The 18,782-nt window shown below is 43.5% G+C and overlaps 1 protein-coding gene across 1 annotated transcript; it reads left to right on the top strand.

The window, feature by feature from the left end:
- Window positions 1-5,182: 5,182 nt before the first annotated feature.
- On the top strand, window positions 5,183-15,689 carry efna1b (ephrin-A1b). Its single transcript, XM_086311722.1, has 4 exons — window positions 5,183-5,444; window positions 13,722-14,017; window positions 14,109-14,297; window positions 14,440-15,689. The coding sequence occupies exons 1-4, from the start codon at window positions 5,347-5,349 to the stop codon at window positions 14,559-14,561; spliced, it is 705 nt and encodes a 234-aa protein (XP_086167848.1). The 5' UTR covers window positions 5,183-5,346; the 3' UTR covers window positions 14,562-15,689.
- The last annotated feature ends 3,093 nt before the right edge of the window (window positions 15,690-18,782 follow it).

Below are 18,782 nucleotides of genomic sequence, written 5' to 3'. Positions count from 1 at the left end.
TAAGCTGCTGGATGTGTAGCTTTGTAGAAGCACTGGTAAAGTCTAGTTTTGTTTCCACAAATGTGAAACTTAAATGTGTGACTTTTATGCAGTGCCACTGACATCCATCAAAGCAATTTAGCATTCAGACTGTTTTTTTCGAGGCCTTTTCAAGTTTGTCCCAAAAATGTAAAAAAAAAAAAAAGGACTTTAATACCTCGGTGAAGTCCAGAACTGTTACTATCCCCAACCGTTTGCACTCACTTGATACTGAAATGCAGAATAAATTCCCTGTGAACGCGCTTGGCTGTGGTGTGATCAGCTTCATTGTTTTCTTTCTAAAAGCAGGGCATGAAAGATGCTTATCATCAACAACAGAGCAATCTACCGCCAGAAGAAAAAAATCCTGATACGAGCACATGTGCCCACACAAGTGCCCACACATGCACACATGTACGTAGACACAGGCATGCACGTATGTACACACAATTATGCACATGTGTACCCAACAGCCGTACGTGCCCACACAAACATACACACACCGGCACACAACCACCCACATACACCCTGGAAGAAGCCATTCACACTTCGCCACCATAGAGTACATGTCAGTCCATCTGGGATCATTAACACTATGTTAATGAATACAGGGCTGGGGCCAGAAGCAAGTGAGGAGAGGAGAGAGGAAAAGAGACAGAAACAGACAGAAAGAGACACAGAGAGATAAAGAGGACAGAGGGTGGGAGGATGAATGAGGATAATAGATTTGCTCCAAACCAATGCACAGCTTAAGGTAGTTGAAATTGAAAAAAAAAAAACCACACACACACACACACACACACACACACACAATGAGATAGGAAAAGAAAATTATTCAAGGAGGCAACGAGCATGAAGAAAACTGGACAACATCAAGACAGGCGGGGAGAAAGAACTGTGAAAAAGGGAGAAAAGTGCATAAAAGATGGGAAGGGAAAAGGGCGATGTTTAAAAGCCACACAGTGTGAAAGACAAGAGAAAGGCAAAGTATCAAGCAGAGTTGCACTCGGTACGTTCTGGCCAGGGGCTGATGAGGGCTCCGTGGAAATAACTGAACAGATGAACAGAAGAAAGGAAAGGAAGGAAAGACAGCAGATACAACAGATGAGCCGAGAGAACAGGCAGCGAGACAGACAAGGAGATACAGTATAACAAATGATGGCAGAGGCAATGTGAGCTGAGTAGCATGGTTAAATATTTCACTGGGGCTTATTTGTGCTTTTGTGTGCTGCTGTGTTTGTGTGTGCGTGGGCATGTGTGCGAGAGTCCCTGGGAGACAGAAAGGAGGACAGAGAGGCAGTGAGAGAGCGAACGAGGGAAGTGTGCCTGTTGACTGGGCAAGTTAATGATTCCTGTGGTCTGAATAGTGAGACAGTGTTAGTCCAGGAGGGAGGGAGGAGGCTCATTTACCCCCTACTGACACACAGAAACACACATATAACATTGTTTCAGTGTGTGTGTGTCCATGGCTTGTTTTGATACCCTGTCAGCTTATGTGCAGCACGTTTGAAACAGCTCAGCATCCATGGCTGTTTTCCAGAGTGGTCCGAGCAGAAACGTGTTGCAAATCCGAGTTGTTTCTGCTGCTAATGTCTCGGTGTGTGATACCACAAGAATTAGTATCCCCCCCTCCCTGCTCCGGGGCTAAATCTAGACACATGGAGATCTGCAAAGCAGAAGCGTGCTTCTCAGTGGGTGAATAGAGGACCACCTGTATGCAGATGAATGGGTTTGAATGAGCGCCAGGAGACGTGCCTTTGTGGTGCCAGAGAAGGAGCAGCTTGTCGAAGTGTGCCGCTATGAGCCAGAGGGCCAAGGGTCCGCAGGAGGCCGGGGATAAAGGGACAGAGGGCAGCAGGGTGACGAGCTGTCCATGTGTAGATGAAACAATGGCAAGTGTTAACAAGCCTAAGCTAACGGTAATGATAGAGGTTGGGGGAACAAAAGGCAGCTCTTTGAAATACAATCTGTGATCAACTAGAGTCAATACACAAATTACACTGATTTAGCTCCTTTAAGCCCCTTTATACCCCTTTATTATAGCATAATGTTAATCTTCCATGTGACCTTTTTTCCATTGCTAGCTAAGGCTCTTTTTTGTGAGGAAGGTTAAGCAACATTAATGGTACACTAGCAGCAGAGGCTCGAGGGCAGACGAGCGATGGTGTGATAACATCGGGACAAAAAAGACGACGGACATGTGATCAAAAGGATAACATCTCGCTTCTGCTAATGCACCAACGAGAGAGATAAAACCAGGGATCAGAGAACTTCTACACATCTTTAAACTCCACAATAAAAACCTGTGCCATTGTGTTTGGACAGATGTGTTGATACTCTATTAAACAACAGCTGCTAAGATTGGTCTCCACCATCCCCGTTTTGGTTTTTGTTGCACTCCAGTGCGGCTCACGCCCAGTGTTTCCATGCCTCTTTTAAACTGTAACACCTCTTTGTTGTTCTTTCAAAGTTTCACTCCACCTCATTCCAATTTATCCTTGCCTCCCTGTTAAACACTCCTTCACATTTGTGTGTGTGTGTGTCTCTAAAGAAACCTCTTCAAATCTTTAAACACAGATCCCTGGCCAGCTCTGATCCCCACCTGGGGGCTGACAGGATGAGAGCAGAGAGGAAGGAGTAGAAGAAAGAAGCAAGACTGAAAATTTAATAGACTGATAGAAATCAGATTTTTTTTTTTCCTTTTTTAAAACATAGCTGCCTCCCACATATTCTTCACTCCTCCAATCAAAACATTTATTCTGTCTGGACCGAAACTTCTCTTGTAGCTCTGACACCATATGTTTTGGTTTTATAGATTTGTTCCTTTACACAGCACTCTGCTGTGTGTTTATCTTCCGTAAAAATGATGATCACATTTTTGATGTGGTTGAAAGAGAGCGAAACTGAAAAAACAGGCATTGCCAGGTACAGGTAGCGCCACTAGCTTCCTGTCTTAATTAAACAGGTTATGCAATTGTAGGATTTCCACAGCGTGCTGAACAACATGTGACAGATACTTTGAGGCCTGGAGATAAGTCCTTGGAATATAAACAAGATGGTTTATGCTCCCTGAAAGGCTTGTATGGCTGTCAGGTCTTCCCCAACTTCCTTTAATCCACTTTTAGAACTGTCAAATTTTCCATCTTCTGAAACACTTTTTCAGTGAGCTGCTTTTTTCTCTCCTTTTCAGACATCTTCTTATTCTCTGCCTTTCTGTCATTCACAGGATCCCCGGTATTCCCTTTCTGTATGTGTGTGTATGTGTGTGTATGTGTGTGTCTGTGTGTGCGTGCGGGCGCACTATGGGAGGATTAAGTCTCACTCTGAGAATCATGTATTGTTTCTACCGGCAACAACGCTGTCAAACCGGCCGCAGAGAATGCTTACATCTTTGTGTGTGCTTGTACACATGTATATATGATGCACGTGCATGATGGGAGATCCCAGCCATCTGACTGTTGGCTGCAGCAGCACAAAGGAGGTGCATGTGGGGGTTGTGAAATTCTGAATGTGGGTTTCTGTTTTATTGCAAGCTTGGTTGTGTGTTAGATGAACAGATCATCGGGAGACCCCGAGCATGAGTGCCGGAAGTGTGCTGGCAGTGACAAACAGTTCAACAGTCACTCCTGGTGCTGTGTATGAGAGAGAACTGGAGAGTCCTGTTGTTGGTAGTCTGAAAAGATCATAGACATATTTATCATCCCACAGAAGAAAAATATACACAAAAGACTGTGGAAATGTCTGGGTTTGCATTAGAACAAATTACCAAAAGGGTTGATTTTTGTTCAAACTGACCTCTTGTCCCAGTTTTCTTTTTCAATTCTTCATCGTCTTACTTTACTTTACCCTTATTTTGGGGGGAGGCATTATGGAAAAGCACCCTGAGCTATGATTAACCCCCACCGCCTGCAGGATATACAGTGTGTGTCTGTGTTTGTGATCCAGGACGTGTGTATGCCTGCCCAGCTAAGCCTAGGGACAGTCAGGCATATAAAACACACACACACACACACGCACTGCCTCCTGCCTTTTCCCTGAAGTCTTGGGCCTCTGAAGCAGCTAACCCAGGCTGCGCTCCATGCCTGCTCGAGGGAAGCCCTCTCCTGCTGAGGCCACAATCCCGTCGACACCCCATGATCTGGACTTTATCCATTCCATCTGTGAGTTTGTTTTCTAAAGTTACCTGTCTAGGACCACAGCTATAAGCAGACACCACAAGATTAGACTTACTGATAAGATTGTAGTAATTCTTTACTATCTGACAAAACATGCCTAGACAGCAATACCCTTAAAGACCCCGTGCATCTTTCTGCAGAACATTCTCAAGCGATCAAAGGACAAGTAGTAAAACAATCAGATCCAAAATGATGTTTAATACACAATATTTAGTTCTTTTGTGTTGAAGCAACCTATGTGCATCTGTATGCTTACAGCTCAGTGAACAAGCTGGTTTACAGTGCATAATAACAAACCAGCAACTACAGACGTCACAAAGAGAAGCAACACTGCCTAAGAGTGACACATAGCAGTGTTACAAAAGAACAACAACTTAAAAAAACAAAACAACAGTTGCTGAAATCTGTATGAATCTCCTTTAAGTCTTGGATTAATTTTTAGTTATAGGAAATAAAAAATTATAGTACTTGTGATCTAGTAGTACTTTAAATGATTATTTCTACAACTACTTGTAAGAAGGAAATTTTGTCTGCTTTTCCCACTAAATTTTCTGTAGAGCTGGTTACTAGTTATTTCTCCGATTACTGTTTCATATACCGGACAAACGTCTAGTTTAAGCATGATCGCGCGTTAATCCAAATCCATGGTTTTTTTGAAAACAAAATACTTAAAACAAATTAAAACGAGTGCTAAGATAGTATTGCTTATATGATAAGGTAGAGGTAATTATGATCTGCCAACACTTGAAACACCGTACTGTAGCGTTTTCTACCATATTTTCTTAAACAAAGCAAAAACAATTTTTATATTTACTTTCGTTTCTATAAAGTTATCAGTTTACTACGAGTAGGGCCGGGCTGTTGTTTTCGTGAGCAGCTGGAGAGCGCGTCTCCAGTGGGGCGGGGACTTCACTGGTGACACCACGACGGGGCGGAGCTTCTGCAATACAAAATAGAGTTGCGCTTCTGTGATACAGTCAAGACCTACAACAGCGTGTAGTGAGAAGCGTTACTTTGCACTACTTACTACACACAGCGCGTAAAATCCTCAGTTGGTTTCCGTGCGCGCATTAACATCTTCCATAAGTGAAGTCCTTTAAACGTCAGTTACCGCTTTAAAGGTGTTCATTGTTCCTTTCGGAGAAGAGAAGCTATGGATGTGGTGTGTCTGCTGTGTTTGGTGCTGACCATCGGTTCTTGGTTTGCCTCCGCGGAAAGACACAGCGTCTACTGGAACAGCTCGAACGCAAAGTAAGTGCTGATCTGTGCTTTGGTGTAGTGTTATAGGGGATGTTCAGTGCAGCATGGGAAGCCAAGTGAGTGGTGTACTGGGTCAATCATACTGTCTGGTGTTTCCCAGTTTGTCCAGAGGGGAATGACGGTAACATCCTACTTTCTTAAGTTTGACACATGTAAAGTCTTATCCTACATACTCGCATCCGCGGACTTGCCATGCTTTCTTCATATGTCAATTAAAGATCTCTGTGACTTTATAGCCGTGGCTTTAGAGTGCTACAGCACCCAGCAGCAGATGGATGTAAAAGCAGAAGACTGTGAGCAAGTGCCTGGACAGATTCGTCACTATATTTAACCGCAACGCATAGACACAGACATACTCTAATAGTAAAAAATAGACCGACGAGTATGAACTTGGCCAGTGCTGTCTGCAGGGTTTGCACCTGTGTGCACTGTGCGTGTCATGGAAAGATGACTCTATTAAGCAATAAAAACGAGTTAATTCCCTAATATATTTACAAAGATACGGCATCAGGCAATTTAAAGAGGTTTTTCATTGGAGAGGAGAGATGGTGAGTCACACAGAGAGGGGCGCATATTGCTGATTAGTTTGTTTTGAGGTCAGAAATGTAATGGTATCCGACCACTCAGCGGGATCGATCGGGCCTGACATATCGCAGCGCGATTTATTGAGCTTTTAGCGTGGAGCGGGTGATCCCGACGTTTGAAAGACGGTATTATTTTAAAACCGAGCTGAAACAGAAGGACGCTCTGCGAGGTTCTGCTGCCGAGATAGGTCGATTAAAATCCACCACAGAGAAGAAACAAGGGCAAAAGCCATTATGGCTTTTTAGTCAGATTAGCTTACATTTCTAATTGCCCTTTAACATTGTTAATAGACGCGGGGCTAAAAAGAGCCCTGCAGCATGGAAAACAATTGTCCCGATAATTGGATAAGAAGTCTAATGGAAAAGTCCTGTCGTCACGAGGACTGTTAGTGTCATAAGTTAGTCCGTGTGTGAGTCAACAGACCAGGTTTGACCCACCTGAGTTATACACCTGAGTCACTACAAACCAGGGAGGGAGTCATGTTCAGGTGGGACAGGAGGTAAAGGTAACTTCACAGAAGGAAACTTGTAACCAGAGTCTTCCAGTCAGTTCAACATAAAGGACAGAAACTGGATCTCGGAGGCTTACTTCAAATAAGAAAGGCTGGAGGGGGAAAGGAGGCAGAGAGAGAGAGAGAGAGAGCAAGAGAGATTAGGGTGGTCTAATACAAAGTCAGATCTTATGTCTGCTGTTTTTAATCCAACTCTGCACTATTTTTGCTCCAGAAAGGGAGTTGCATAACTAGAAGAAAAATCACAATATAACACTAATCCCAAATGTGCCACATGGCTAAACATAGACTCTGACAAAGACAGACAAACGGGCAGAGATAAGCTTCATAGAACAGTTAATGGATCAGAGACACTTGTGGATATATTCTGCTTCTACTCTGGCACACTTTCGCTTGCTTATTGTCTGTCTCTAAAACACATTTTCACAGGGAGTGGAACTAAACCCCCATTCCACTTATTTTTATTTTTCTCATATTTTACAGTCTGATTTCTATTAGCCCCTCAGTCCATCATCCCCTCGGCTCTACATCACCATCCCCCAATTCACTCTCACTCCTCCTCCTTCTTCTCTTCGCTCTTCCATCGTCTCGCAGTCCTGTGATTTCCTGCCCGACTAAAAGCCCACCTGCCTACTACTGTCCCCAGTGATCTATCAGTCACCTGTTCAGAGGATTAAGTAGACCCATCAGCGACCTTTGGTGGAAGTGGGCCGTGGATAATTGATGCTAATTGATTCTTGGTAGGATTGTGAGCAGCAGTGATCTGTCTTAGGTGGAGGACAGTGACCAGATGGCAGTAGCCTGCCCACTCATATAGAGATATGAAGAAACCGGTAACACCTTAGGTGTGCGTGTTTGCCTCTTAATACAATCTGTATGTGTACTCATGTGTAAGCGTGACTTAATGATTATTGCTTAATCCTTCACTTCAAGTCTTTTTAGGGACTTGATCCAGTGTTTTTGTTTGTGTATCGTTTTCTTACACGACAAGTGGCGAGGCATGTTTTTCACAGTCTGGTCTGGTCTTGTTTTTACGCTACTTGTCTCTACCTGTGTGTGTGTGTGTGTGTGTGTGTGTGTGTGTGTGTGTGTGTGTGTGTGTGTGTGTGTGTGTGTGTGTGTGAGAGAGAGAGAGAAAGAGGGAGAGATTTAACTTCCTGGCTTTTAACAGGAAGCAATTATGTTTTTGTTGTGAACTGACAGTTCACGGATTGTTTCTGGGTCTTCGGAGTTCACGTGTCTCGGCGTCAGAGCAAAACAGGGAGTGACCGGTTACCGTAAGCAGCCTCACCGAGACGTGATAAATGTGTGACTCGCACTTCCACACACTGGGGGGCATAAGGGGGACGACTTCGCTGTTAATATTAGCCACAGCCAGCATTCCACCCCGCTGTTACTATACTCAACTCTGTCAGCTGTGCATGAGTGTGTGTCTGTGTGTTTCTCTGCCTTGTACCTGTCTGTTCCTCTTCTCCATCTTTCCACTCCTACTCCTCTCTTTTAACAGTTGGGTCTTCTCCCAGACTGGCCGCTAGCCTCAAGCCCTCCTTTTCTCTCTACTTACTGATTCAAGCACATTCGAGATCGCCTCATTTTTAAATCCAAATATGGACGATAGCGACACACTACTCCGCTGCATCCTTTTAATCTTTCATATCTGAGTTGTTTGGCTGCCTTCATCCATCTCCAGTGGCATGGGTTTGTGTCCCATGCCTCTGCTATCTGTGCAAATATCTTTATCAGGAGTTTGGTGTAATGTTATATTCTGTTTATCTCAGCCTGTGTCTGGCTCAGCCTGCCTTCACTGTTATTGATGCAGCCAGGCCTGCCTGTACATGTACACGTTGCCTGCAGTTTTAGGTGAACGGGGTCAATGTACTCCCACCTCCTTTTAAATCCCAACTATTACACACTTCGCCCCCCTCCTCTCATCACCCTTCTCCCTCTCTTTCGCTCTCTGTCGTGTCTGGTTGTTGGGCTGTAATCTCACCAGAATGGGAACACACACATACGCACACACACTAACATCGGGTACAGACAGCTTGTAATCTGACCATCTGACCCAGAACACCCGACACAAAACCATCATCCTGGAATATTCATTCTATGTATATGCCCCTGGGATCCTGTGATGTAACGCTTCTCTGTTTTTCTGTTTTTGTGTGTGTGTGTGTGTGTGTGTGTGTGTGTGTGTGTGTGTGTGTGTGTGTGTGTGTGTGTGTGTGTGTGTGTGTGTGTGTGTGTGTGTAATTGTTAGAATGTATGTAAATTACTTAAAAGCCCCATCGTTATCAGGAGGCTTTGTGCCTATTCCCTGCTGATATAACTGTCCTCTTACCTAATGTGCTTATAAATGTTCTCGCATATCTTCACACATGATAGCACCGAAGCACCTGGGGTGATTTAGTTACCATAGTTTACAACAACAGTATATATTGTTTCTTAGGTTTGTTTTCGGGCTTTTTTTTTTGCATCACGTCTGCAGACTCATCTGTTTTACTCTCTGCTCTTCCTCTCTGCTCCTTATCTGTAGTCCAGATTTCCTTCCCCCCTCCCCTTTCTCTACCAGTCCCCCCTCATCCTCACAGACCTTCCTCTGTTTTTGCCCCAGTAGTTTTCCATCAGAGGAGAACGAAGCACCTATCAGCTCCCGTTCTGCTAACATTAGAGAGGCCTGTTTTCGCCCGGTGTTATCGTCCTAAGCATGGGCAAGCACGCGTATGTGTACACTGCTCATTCATAGAATTTCAGACATACCGTGACCAGTGCTGCCCACTTGAAGCTCACTAGCGCCCCCCCTAAGGCTGACTCACCAGCAGATATACTTCAGCTCATGTTCTTGCAGATGGTTTATTTTGCATCAGTTAAAACTTATTTCATTTTTTTTTTAATTAAAAAAAGTTAAATATTTGATGTAAATTCTTAGAAGTTAGTGAACTTGTGCCCTCTCTCCCTCAGCTAAACGGGCCAACAGATTAACTCTACATGACCTCCAGCATATTAAACCAAGCATGATACCATTTGGCCTCTTTCTATTCATCACAGACAGAATAGGAGGCTACCAAAAAGGAGGGGACCGGTGAAAAGAGAAAAAGGAGGCGGGAAAGAGGCCTGGGCGCAGGGTGAGAGAAGGGTGAAAGGGATTTGTGTTGAGAAATTAGCCTGGATGAAGAGCTCTGGTATATTATGTCAGCATTAAGAGACAGGACAAATAGAAGATGGAGGGTGGGGGTGGGGGCTAAATTTGCAAGAATAAAAGAGAGGCAGACGGAGGGAGGAGAGGCCGGACAGTGATGGATGAAGGGAGGGAAGAAGTTTAGAAGTGAATAAGTGAGAAAGGCCATTGTTGACAGTTTTAAAGGCTCTCATCCTGCAAAAGGATTGCTTCATATATGAACACACATTTCTTGAAACTGCTTAAAATGTAATCATTTTATCGACATCAGGTTGTATTTGCACATAGTGGGGAAAGAAATCCCCCGTGGTTTTTGTTTTTATTGTAATACAATGAGATATAGAAAGAAGGGAGTAGATTACACAGGAAGCTGCAGTAATATAGGAAGACTTTTCATTTTATATTAGATTGGCTCTAATGGAGCTGCCCACTAGTGAGCAGCTAAACCCATTAGAACCACTGACAGCTCCTCACGCCCGTGTGAAAGGAGGTGTGAATCTGTCATACCACAGCAAATTAATCGGATATTAAGTGTACACCTCAAAGTAAAAGTGTGTAAGAGTGGGGCTGGAAATTTGATGAGCGCGCCTTGTGAGAACACTGTAAACTATCCGAACTGCAGCCCCCACCCCCCCTCGCCCCCTCTGCTGTGACATTCCTGTGTGTGTGTGTACACTTACTACTGATTACCTGAGGAGCAAATGGAAGAAGAGGGGGGAGTGGTGCGTGTGTTTGATGTTTCAGACGTGCAGACTCTCTTCGTGACTCTGTTTTTGTGTGTGTGAAACATATATCTTCGGTGCTGACTCGGATGCTAGTGCGGGTGAGAAGTGGCGACCCTGAACTGTAACCTTTTGACCTGGCTGCCAGTTTGCGACTTTCCCCAGACGGACAGTGAAAGACAGACTCCTTGTGTCAGTAGTTTGAGCGAGCCCAGAGCGAGCTCAGGGGGACAAATGGTGGGAAGGGCTGTAGAAGGGAGACAGGAAGGGGGGGGGGGGGGGGGGGGGGGGAGCCAACAGCAGAGCAAAGACAATTGCAAAACTTCAAAGCTTTAGTGACTAGAAGTGTTGCAAAAGTCACCTGCAGTAAGGAGCAGTAATAACTATTCTGTTTTGTACCTTCACGACACATGCACCGCAATCAGAGTAACTTTGTATTGAGGAATGACCTGCAGAAAAGGAAGACTAGAGCCACCTTCAACCTTTGCTGTTTACCCATACCTCAGTCTCATGCAGGAAAACGCACACACACACAAACACACACACGCACAAGAGGCTCCAACAGACCTTGATAAACAGATGTGCTCATAAGCCCGGGGCATGAGACGCCCTGGATAAGGGGTCTTCAGAGAATCCCTCTCCCTTGAAAACACAGACACACAAAGCAATAGGCGGGAAGAAGAGGATGCAATGTGGAAAGTAGGTTTGCGACAGCTCACACACCTGGCTCTCCGTCTCATAGAGGACATAGTTATCACATTAACGCGACTCTCACTCTCCCGAGAACTGCCAGTCAGAGGCTAGTGTAGACGCGGGGAGATGCTAGAGTGCAGAGCTTTGATGAATGAAGACGTAAAGAGGGTGGTGGAGTTGAAGACGGAGCGAATTCAGTGGGCACGAATAGGTGGAGATTTAAAGAAAAAAAAAAGAAGCATTAATTGAAATTAAAATAATACAGAAGTGTGAGAAGGTTTTATTAAACCACCAAAATCAGCCACTGGGACACACATTAGACACGTAAACAGCAGCCAGGGTAGTGAAAGCTCCATAGGGGTTAAGGTAGAAGGGGTTGAAGGGGCCGTGTAGCCTTCAGGCATTCTGTCTTTGGGGAGGGAAAGGGTATAATTACATCCCATTCATTCCTCCTCCCCTCCTTTTCAGGAGAACACATTGGCCCCAGACCCCTAACAGCTTTTAATTAGCCAGACCAATGGTGGCGAGGAGGAGGGGAAGTGAGGAGGTGAAGAGAAGAATAAAAGGAGAGTTTTCTTAAAAGCATGAGCCGTGAATGAAATTAGCAACACAATCTATCTGTTTTGTTGGCTTTTGACAAGCCCGTTTTCACATGGAGGTCGGCCAGACCGCTAACAAGGACACACTGTGGGGAAAAAGGTGTATCCTATACAATTTAAAACTACTCGTTACTTCAGAGGGAACCACTAGAGACCTCCAAATGTCTTGTTTTACCCAACCCTGTTATTACTGGTTTGACTGAAGAAAACAGTAGAGAGGAGCAACATGAGAGGCACGGCTTATTTGGCTAATTAGGCTGCTACAGATGTGTCTTTTCATTTCAGTAAAGCACTTGCCCTTGTAGACCCAAGACACAGATAAACACACAAACAAAGGCGTACACACCTGCACAGAAGTGTACACACTTACAAAGGGCCTTTTCAGAGAGAAAGCTCAGGGTAGTGATCAGCTTATTAGCCCTGGAAAACAAGTATAGAGCTGTGCTCAGCTAACAAAGCGTGTTTTGACAGGTAGGTCAGCACTAACCCATACACACACGCACACAAGGCACACAAACAGTTACGCACACACAGAGGCAGGAAGAAGGGGTTAGAGGCCCTCATTTTGGAGCCAGGGTGTCTGTGACTTGGTCAGGGGTGTCCTGACGGGAGCCACAACAACGGGAGGGGAAGAAGGGGGAGGGTCTCAGAGGCACCGCGTCTCGCTTTGATGACAGGACACGCACATAAACAGGGGTTGTTTTCTTGTCACTCTCACTCCGCGCAACATGTGAGACGCAAGCGTCCACAAGCAGTTGCTCATAAGCACAGATTGAATTTGCGGATTAGAGCTTTTATCCCTGAGGATGTCATGGAAGTAATGTGCAAATATCAGTCTTTCTTCACCTCCTGGTTGATGGCGAGATTTGTGCACAGCCCAGCTGCACTTCGCACGCATGATGAAACTGAAAGGTTGGAGTTCATTAAAATCTCTTTCCCCTTTGCGCCGATAAATCTGGTCCTAATGGATTAGTAGCTTATTTTTTAACAAATAGTAAGAGTTTTACTACAGTGAAGCTTTTTTTTTTTTTTTTTTCCCTATATCCTCGCTGAACATCGTCACCACTTAATGTGCAGTGAGACTTTACAGGAAATATACTTATTTTTCTACCGCCTCTCCATACTTCATTAGAACTCCCGGGGCGAAACAAGCATAGGAAGTGAGCACAAAAAGGAGCCGGGGAGGCTTAAAAGAAGCCACAAAACTAAATGAAGGGTAAAGATGAAAAGGGAAAGAAAAAGAGTGAGATAGTCTGGCTCCCCACCTAGTCTCTCTGTGTCTTTGAGGAAATCAGAGAAAAAGAAGATAGAGATAGAGGCGGCAAATTAGCCAGAAAAGTCACGGCAGGAGCTCCGCCACAGATGGACAAACATTCAGGTGAAGAAATTAATGAGACAGAAACCAGAGAAGAGCTTAAAAACACTTGACAGAAAGACTCAGTGAGCTGTACCGAGAGGAAAGTGGACCGAAAGAGAAAGTGGGAAGAAAAAACTCCCCAAAAGATTGTTGGAGCTGAGCTGTCATGTGTAATTTAGTTTCAAGCAAGTGCATCTCACCCAAAGGGAAGAGAGAGAAAGAGAAGGTGTGCGAGTGTGTGGGATGGTGGGATGGGCTGTGTACGATTCTGGGTGTGTTTTCTCGCCCCAAAACAAATTGAACAAGTCCAGCCTGATCAGCCTCTTTCTAATTCTGTTGCTCAGACAGGTTTGCACAAGCACACAGAAAAACACATCCTCACACGGCATCACCCAGCTTTACCTGTCTGTTTATTTGTGTTATTCATGTCTCTAAGACTCTTTTCAGTTGCCGCACGTGTCTGTGTTTAACTAGTCCTCATCAATATCCAGAACACATCCAGCGTATTATCTGCTCTGCTGGGTGTGTCGAAAACAACAGATGAGATCCGCCTCTGTTACTCATTTTGGAAAACTGGGTGAGGACATTTGTCAGTAACCTCGTGTCTCTTTCTGTCTCCCCTGTAGCTTTCAGTGGAATGAGTATACGGTGGAAGTGCGCATCAATGACTATCTGGACATCATCTGCCCTCACTACACCCACGACGAGGTGCCGTCGCATGCAGCTGAGCGTTACGTGCTGTACATGGTGGAGAGAGAGGACTACGAGGTGTGCAAGCCTCACTCCTTCGATCAGCTCCGCTGGGAGTGCTCGCGGCCCTTCGCTCCTCATGCTCCCGAAAAATTCTCGGAGAAGTTTCAACGCTTCACCCCCTTCACCCTAGGAAAGGAGTTCCGTCAGGGAGAGAGCTATTATTATATCTGTAAGTATCTTTAATGATATTTCTGCTCAGTCTTCTGTGGTTAGAGGAAGGTTCCTTGTGTTAAACTTTTCCCTCCGTCTCACTTTGTCAGCAAAGCCAATGCATCACCATGGGAAAGACTGTCTGCGGCTGAGAGTGGATGTAGTTGGACATAAAGGCTCTGGAAAGAATCACTATGACAAATCCAAAGCACGTGAAACAGAAAAAATCTTGGAAGGAGAAAAAGTGAATTTCCTTGCTACAGGAGGAGTTCACAACCCCTCTAACCGTCTCCCAGCAGGTGAGCATTCTTTAAAAAATAGATTCCAGACATAGAAAATAATCACAGCGGTGCTGTGACTAAGAGCAGCTCAGCTGGGTGTGTTTACCATCCCTGAGTGATGAAATCCTGTCCTAACGGTCCTTCCCATCTCTTCTCTCAGATGACCCTGCTGCGATGGAGCCAAATGTCCAGAGGAGTGTCGGCAACTCTGCAGCACAGCTGATCTCTCGTTCACTTCTTTTTGCCCTGATCCCAGTCTTATTAGCCCTGATGCTACACTAAAGGCAGTGAAAGCTCCACAACAGAGACATTACTAACCCGATGCTGGTCACCGGGACGTGAACGATCAGAGATTCTTTTTATACAGACTTTTTTTATACGAGCATGGACAGTGTGTGTTGTTCAGCGTGCGCTTGATGTGGTTTTTGTGTGTGTGAATGTGGAGCGTGGATCGCTCCAAAATAAAAAAGAGGACCTCAGAGACTTTTTTTTTTTTACTTTATTTTGAGGATTGAAATTCTCACTTATGACCATTTAAGCTGAACATTTTTGTTTTTTCATTATGAACGAAGTCGCAAACAGAACGATCCAAATGCTTTGTTATAAATCGACGGCAGCAAGATTACATTATCCTCACTGTCACGTGTCAACACATTTTCATAGCACTGGTACAGCTGTGCGTTTCATTAGTGAACTCTCTTTTTCTTCCTCTACATGTAGAGAAACTATTGATATTGTGTATTGTTGTCGGCAGCTGCCACAATATGTAGGATAATGTAGGATATTTGCCATGTTGTGTTGCACTCAACTCCTCGTTATAATGCTCCACATTTCTAAAGTTATCTGACATGTTATCAGTGGTAACGCAACCTGAGAAAACAGATGCTCTAACGGTGCAGCAGTGGTTCTCGCCCCGATTTCTGGCTTTTAGTGATGTCTATTGGTGCTCATGCTGATGAAATCTTTTCATGTAACCACGATTAAAAATGTATTCCAAGAACCTAAAGATATGCATATACTAAAAAAAAAAAGATGCAGTGATATTTATGTTTTTGTTAAGTCCTCATCTGTCAATTACACGGTTTCATGTGATGTTGTGAGCCAATGTTGAGAGCCACTGAACAAAACAAAGACAAACTCAGCATCTTCAGCACTTATTCACTCATTTCTATTGTTTCGACTGTATCATGGTACACTGGCTGATGTTTGCAGATGTTGCCCCACTCGCACTTCCTGAAACCTCAAACTGAAGGTATCTCCCAGAATACATTTTTTTTTGTCTTTTTTTTTTTTTGCTTGTGTCATTTTGTAAATGTTTATATGTACATTTGTACATACAGAAAACTATATGAAACTGTTTTAAGATGTGAAAAATCTTTAGTGAAATAAAAATGTGATGTAATCCAAAAAGAAGAAAAAGATCTGTCTGTTTTTTATCATAACTTATTTTGGATCTTGATAACCCACTGAGATCATCGAGATTTGGATGGATGACACAATATTTTGGCAGAGCCATCTATCCTCTGTCCGTCTCCACATTTCCACCCCCATGTCTTTCCCAGCCTCTCGTCTCTGCCCTCTCCTGCTTTCATCTCCTCTGATACAACATACCCGGGCTTAGATTTCAGACTCAAAACCAAACATGGACTAAGAGGGGGACAAAAAAAACACCCAAGAACCCAGAGAGAGGGAGGCCCACAAGCGAACTGACAGCTGGGTGTGAAAGTGTCACTCTCACCTCCTTGCTCATACTCTTTCACTCTTTTTTTGCCCTGTTTTTGCCCTTTCTTTTTCTTCTCTGAACATCGCCTTTTGAGGAAAAGCTGAACATCCGTCCACACAGCTGTATGTTGGAATGAGGAGAAAACAAACCTCAGAGCTGACTGAAAACTGTCAAAACTCACCGTTCCTTGTAAAACCGCACAACATACACACTCAAAATCAGAACATTATACTGAGCTGTTTGCTTTTCCGTGATAACGTCATAGCTTAAATTCAATGCAGATGATCACAGAGTCTCAGGTATCTTGTGCAATGCTGCACCCACAAATGTGTACAGTAGGATAAAGCAGGACATCATTCAACTGTGCCTGATGGGATGGATTAAATATGGTAGTCTCCACCGCTTTGATGTCTCGGTTCAACATTATGTCAGGCATTATGTGAAAAAGTAAATGTATGCTTTATAATACAAAAAATGTTCCTTTAGCTGTGCAAATACCATAAACCAAAAGTGAGCTTTCAGATTAGTTCGAGGACAAGCTTTTACAAACATGGCATAAAACTGTAGAAACATCATTTTAAGGTTTTATTCCAGTGCAGTAAATCTGAGTATCGCAGAAAATTCTACTAAAATACAATACTTGAAGTTTAAAATTGTGATTTACTACATATGACAAGAAGTTTTTGAAATATAAATCATTTGGGCACTTAATTACATTTACATGTACAACTACTCATTAACACATTTAGGCAAGGTGACATGCTAAAGTTCAAACTGAGCATCAGGTCTGAGTATTTCACAAACTGCTGATCTACTGGGATTTTCCCACATAAGGTTCACAGACAAAGGTCCAAAAATTAAAAAAAAAAAAAAAAACCATTGAACAGCAGCACAAGAGGTCAGAGAAGAATGGACAGACAGGAAGGCAACAGTAACACAAATAATCACTTGTTACACCCAATATGCAGAAGAGCATCTCTAATTGCACAACACATCAAGTCTTGAAGCAGATGGGCTACAGCAGCAGAAGACCGCACAGGGTGCCACTCCTGTCAGCTAAGAACAGGAAACTGAGGCTAAACTTTGCACATTCTCACCAGAATAGGATGACAAAAGACTGGAAAAATATTGCCGGGGCCGATGTGTCTCAATTTCTGCTACAACATTTGGGTAGTAGAGTCAGAATGTGGCATAAACAAGACGAAAGCATGGATTAATCCCACCTCGTATCACTGATTCAGGGTGCTGGTGGAGGTGTAATGATGTGAGGGGTATTTCTTGGCATATTTTGGGCTCCCTAGAGCTTTCCAGAGTATCACTGCTGATCACATCCATTCCTTTGGGACCACAGTGTGCCCATCTTCTGATGGCTGCTTCCAGCAGAACAATGCACCATGTTAGAAAGCTGAAATGATCTAACACTGGTTTCTTGACCATGACAGTGAGCTCACTGCATTCAAATGGCCTCCACAGTTAAGCCAATAAACGACCTCTGGGATGTGGTGGAACAGGGCATTCACATCATGGATGTGTTGCCAACAAATATGGAGCATTGTGGGATGCTATCATGCCAAAGTGGAGCAAATTTCCAGGATCTTGTTGAATCTATGCCATGAAGAATTTTGCAGCTCTGAATAGAAAAGAGGCAATTTTTTACCAAAGTGACCAGTGAGTGTATTTTACCATCTTTCTTGTCCAAAACTTTAGCTCTTATTTTATGCTTTATCTAATACAAAAGGTCATTAACTTTCACTTAATAAAGGCAGACACGTAAACAGCTTCACTGGCACAACACTCGAAGGAGTCTGAACAGCTCCGATAAAAAACACTGTCACAAAAAGAAAAGGGATTGCAATTTAATAACAAAAAGATCAACCATAAATCAGAAAAAGAAAATTCTTCTAAATCAATATAGCAATGACCTTCAAGTGAAGAAAAATGTGTGAAAAGACTAAATGTCAAACAGATGCAAAGCTAAAACTAAAAGCTAAAGACTAAAGAAGAAGGGTGAAAATTATACACCAGAGACTGCTGAGAAAGGTCAAGTTTTGAAATGTCTAGAGTGACAAAGCAGCTCGGCTCTGACAGCTGTACACAGGAGGGAGCAGTCAGGTGACGATGGGGGAGTGGGCGAGGCGGGGTGGTTCGGCAAGAAGGGTCAAAGAAAAGTTAATGAGCAAACTTTAGATGATTCGTATTAAATTTACCCCGAGAGACGAACAATAAGTGAAAGTTTTAATGCACAACTTTTAAATATGAATCTTAATTCTTGGATGTAATACCCATGAAATGACACCCAGCACGCTGACTAGTTGAAAAATGATGCATATGAGATAAAATTAATCAAATAACACTGGTGCACCCCAGTGGAGTGCATAATTAATTTTTCAGTTTAAACAGTGAAATCATCTCATTTTGAAAGTATAAAATCCAGCATATTTGCCTGGATCCACACACTGACTGTTCTGTGTGATATCAAGCTACAAGCATGTGATATGGGATTGGAACAATGATGTAATGATGAGACGCTTTTTTTCTCCTCCTTCTTCTTATCATAGGCTAATAGTTGGGTTTTCTTTTTTGACTGTGCTACTGGAATACAGGGTGAAAAACAAATGTGTGATTCACAGAAAGGAGAAACTGGAAAGAAAGACTGATGCATTATGTGAAGCAGTGGAAAAGCTTGCCTTATTTTCCTATTCTGTGCATCAGCCTAGTGTTATACTTCCACAAGGTGAGATATAACAAAAAATGAAAACATCAAATTGCTCCCAGTGTGA

Source organism: Aulonocara sp. 'chitande type north' Nkhata Bay, linkage group LG11, assembly GCF_057382095.1.
Source record: "Aulonocara sp. 'chitande type north' Nkhata Bay isolate Kocher_YH1m ecotype deep benthic linkage group LG11, A_spYH_male_GT1.1, whole genome shotgun sequence".
Classification (NCBI taxonomy): domain Eukaryota; kingdom Metazoa; phylum Chordata; class Actinopteri; order Cichliformes; family Cichlidae; genus Aulonocara; species Aulonocara sp. 'chitande type north' Nkhata Bay.
The sequence above is the reverse complement of the archived record's forward strand: the minus strand, read 5'-3'. Positions and strand labels throughout refer to the sequence as shown.

What these genes read in the sequence shown, in the direction of transcription:
- efna1b (XM_086311722.1), top strand. Translation starts at nt 5,347, where the DNA reads ATGGATGTGGTGTGTCTGCTGTGTTTGGTGCTGACCATCGGTTCTTGG. An exon ending in AGAGAGCTATTATTATATCT is followed by an intron (nt 14,018 to 14,108) that starts GTAAGTATCTTT and finishes TCACTTTGTCAG; the next exon opens with CAAAGCCAATGCATCACCAT. An exon ending in CTCTAACCGTCTCCCAGCAG is followed by an intron (nt 14,298 to 14,439) that starts GTGAGCATTCTT and finishes CTCTTCTCTCAG; the next exon opens with ATGACCCTGCTGCGATGGAG.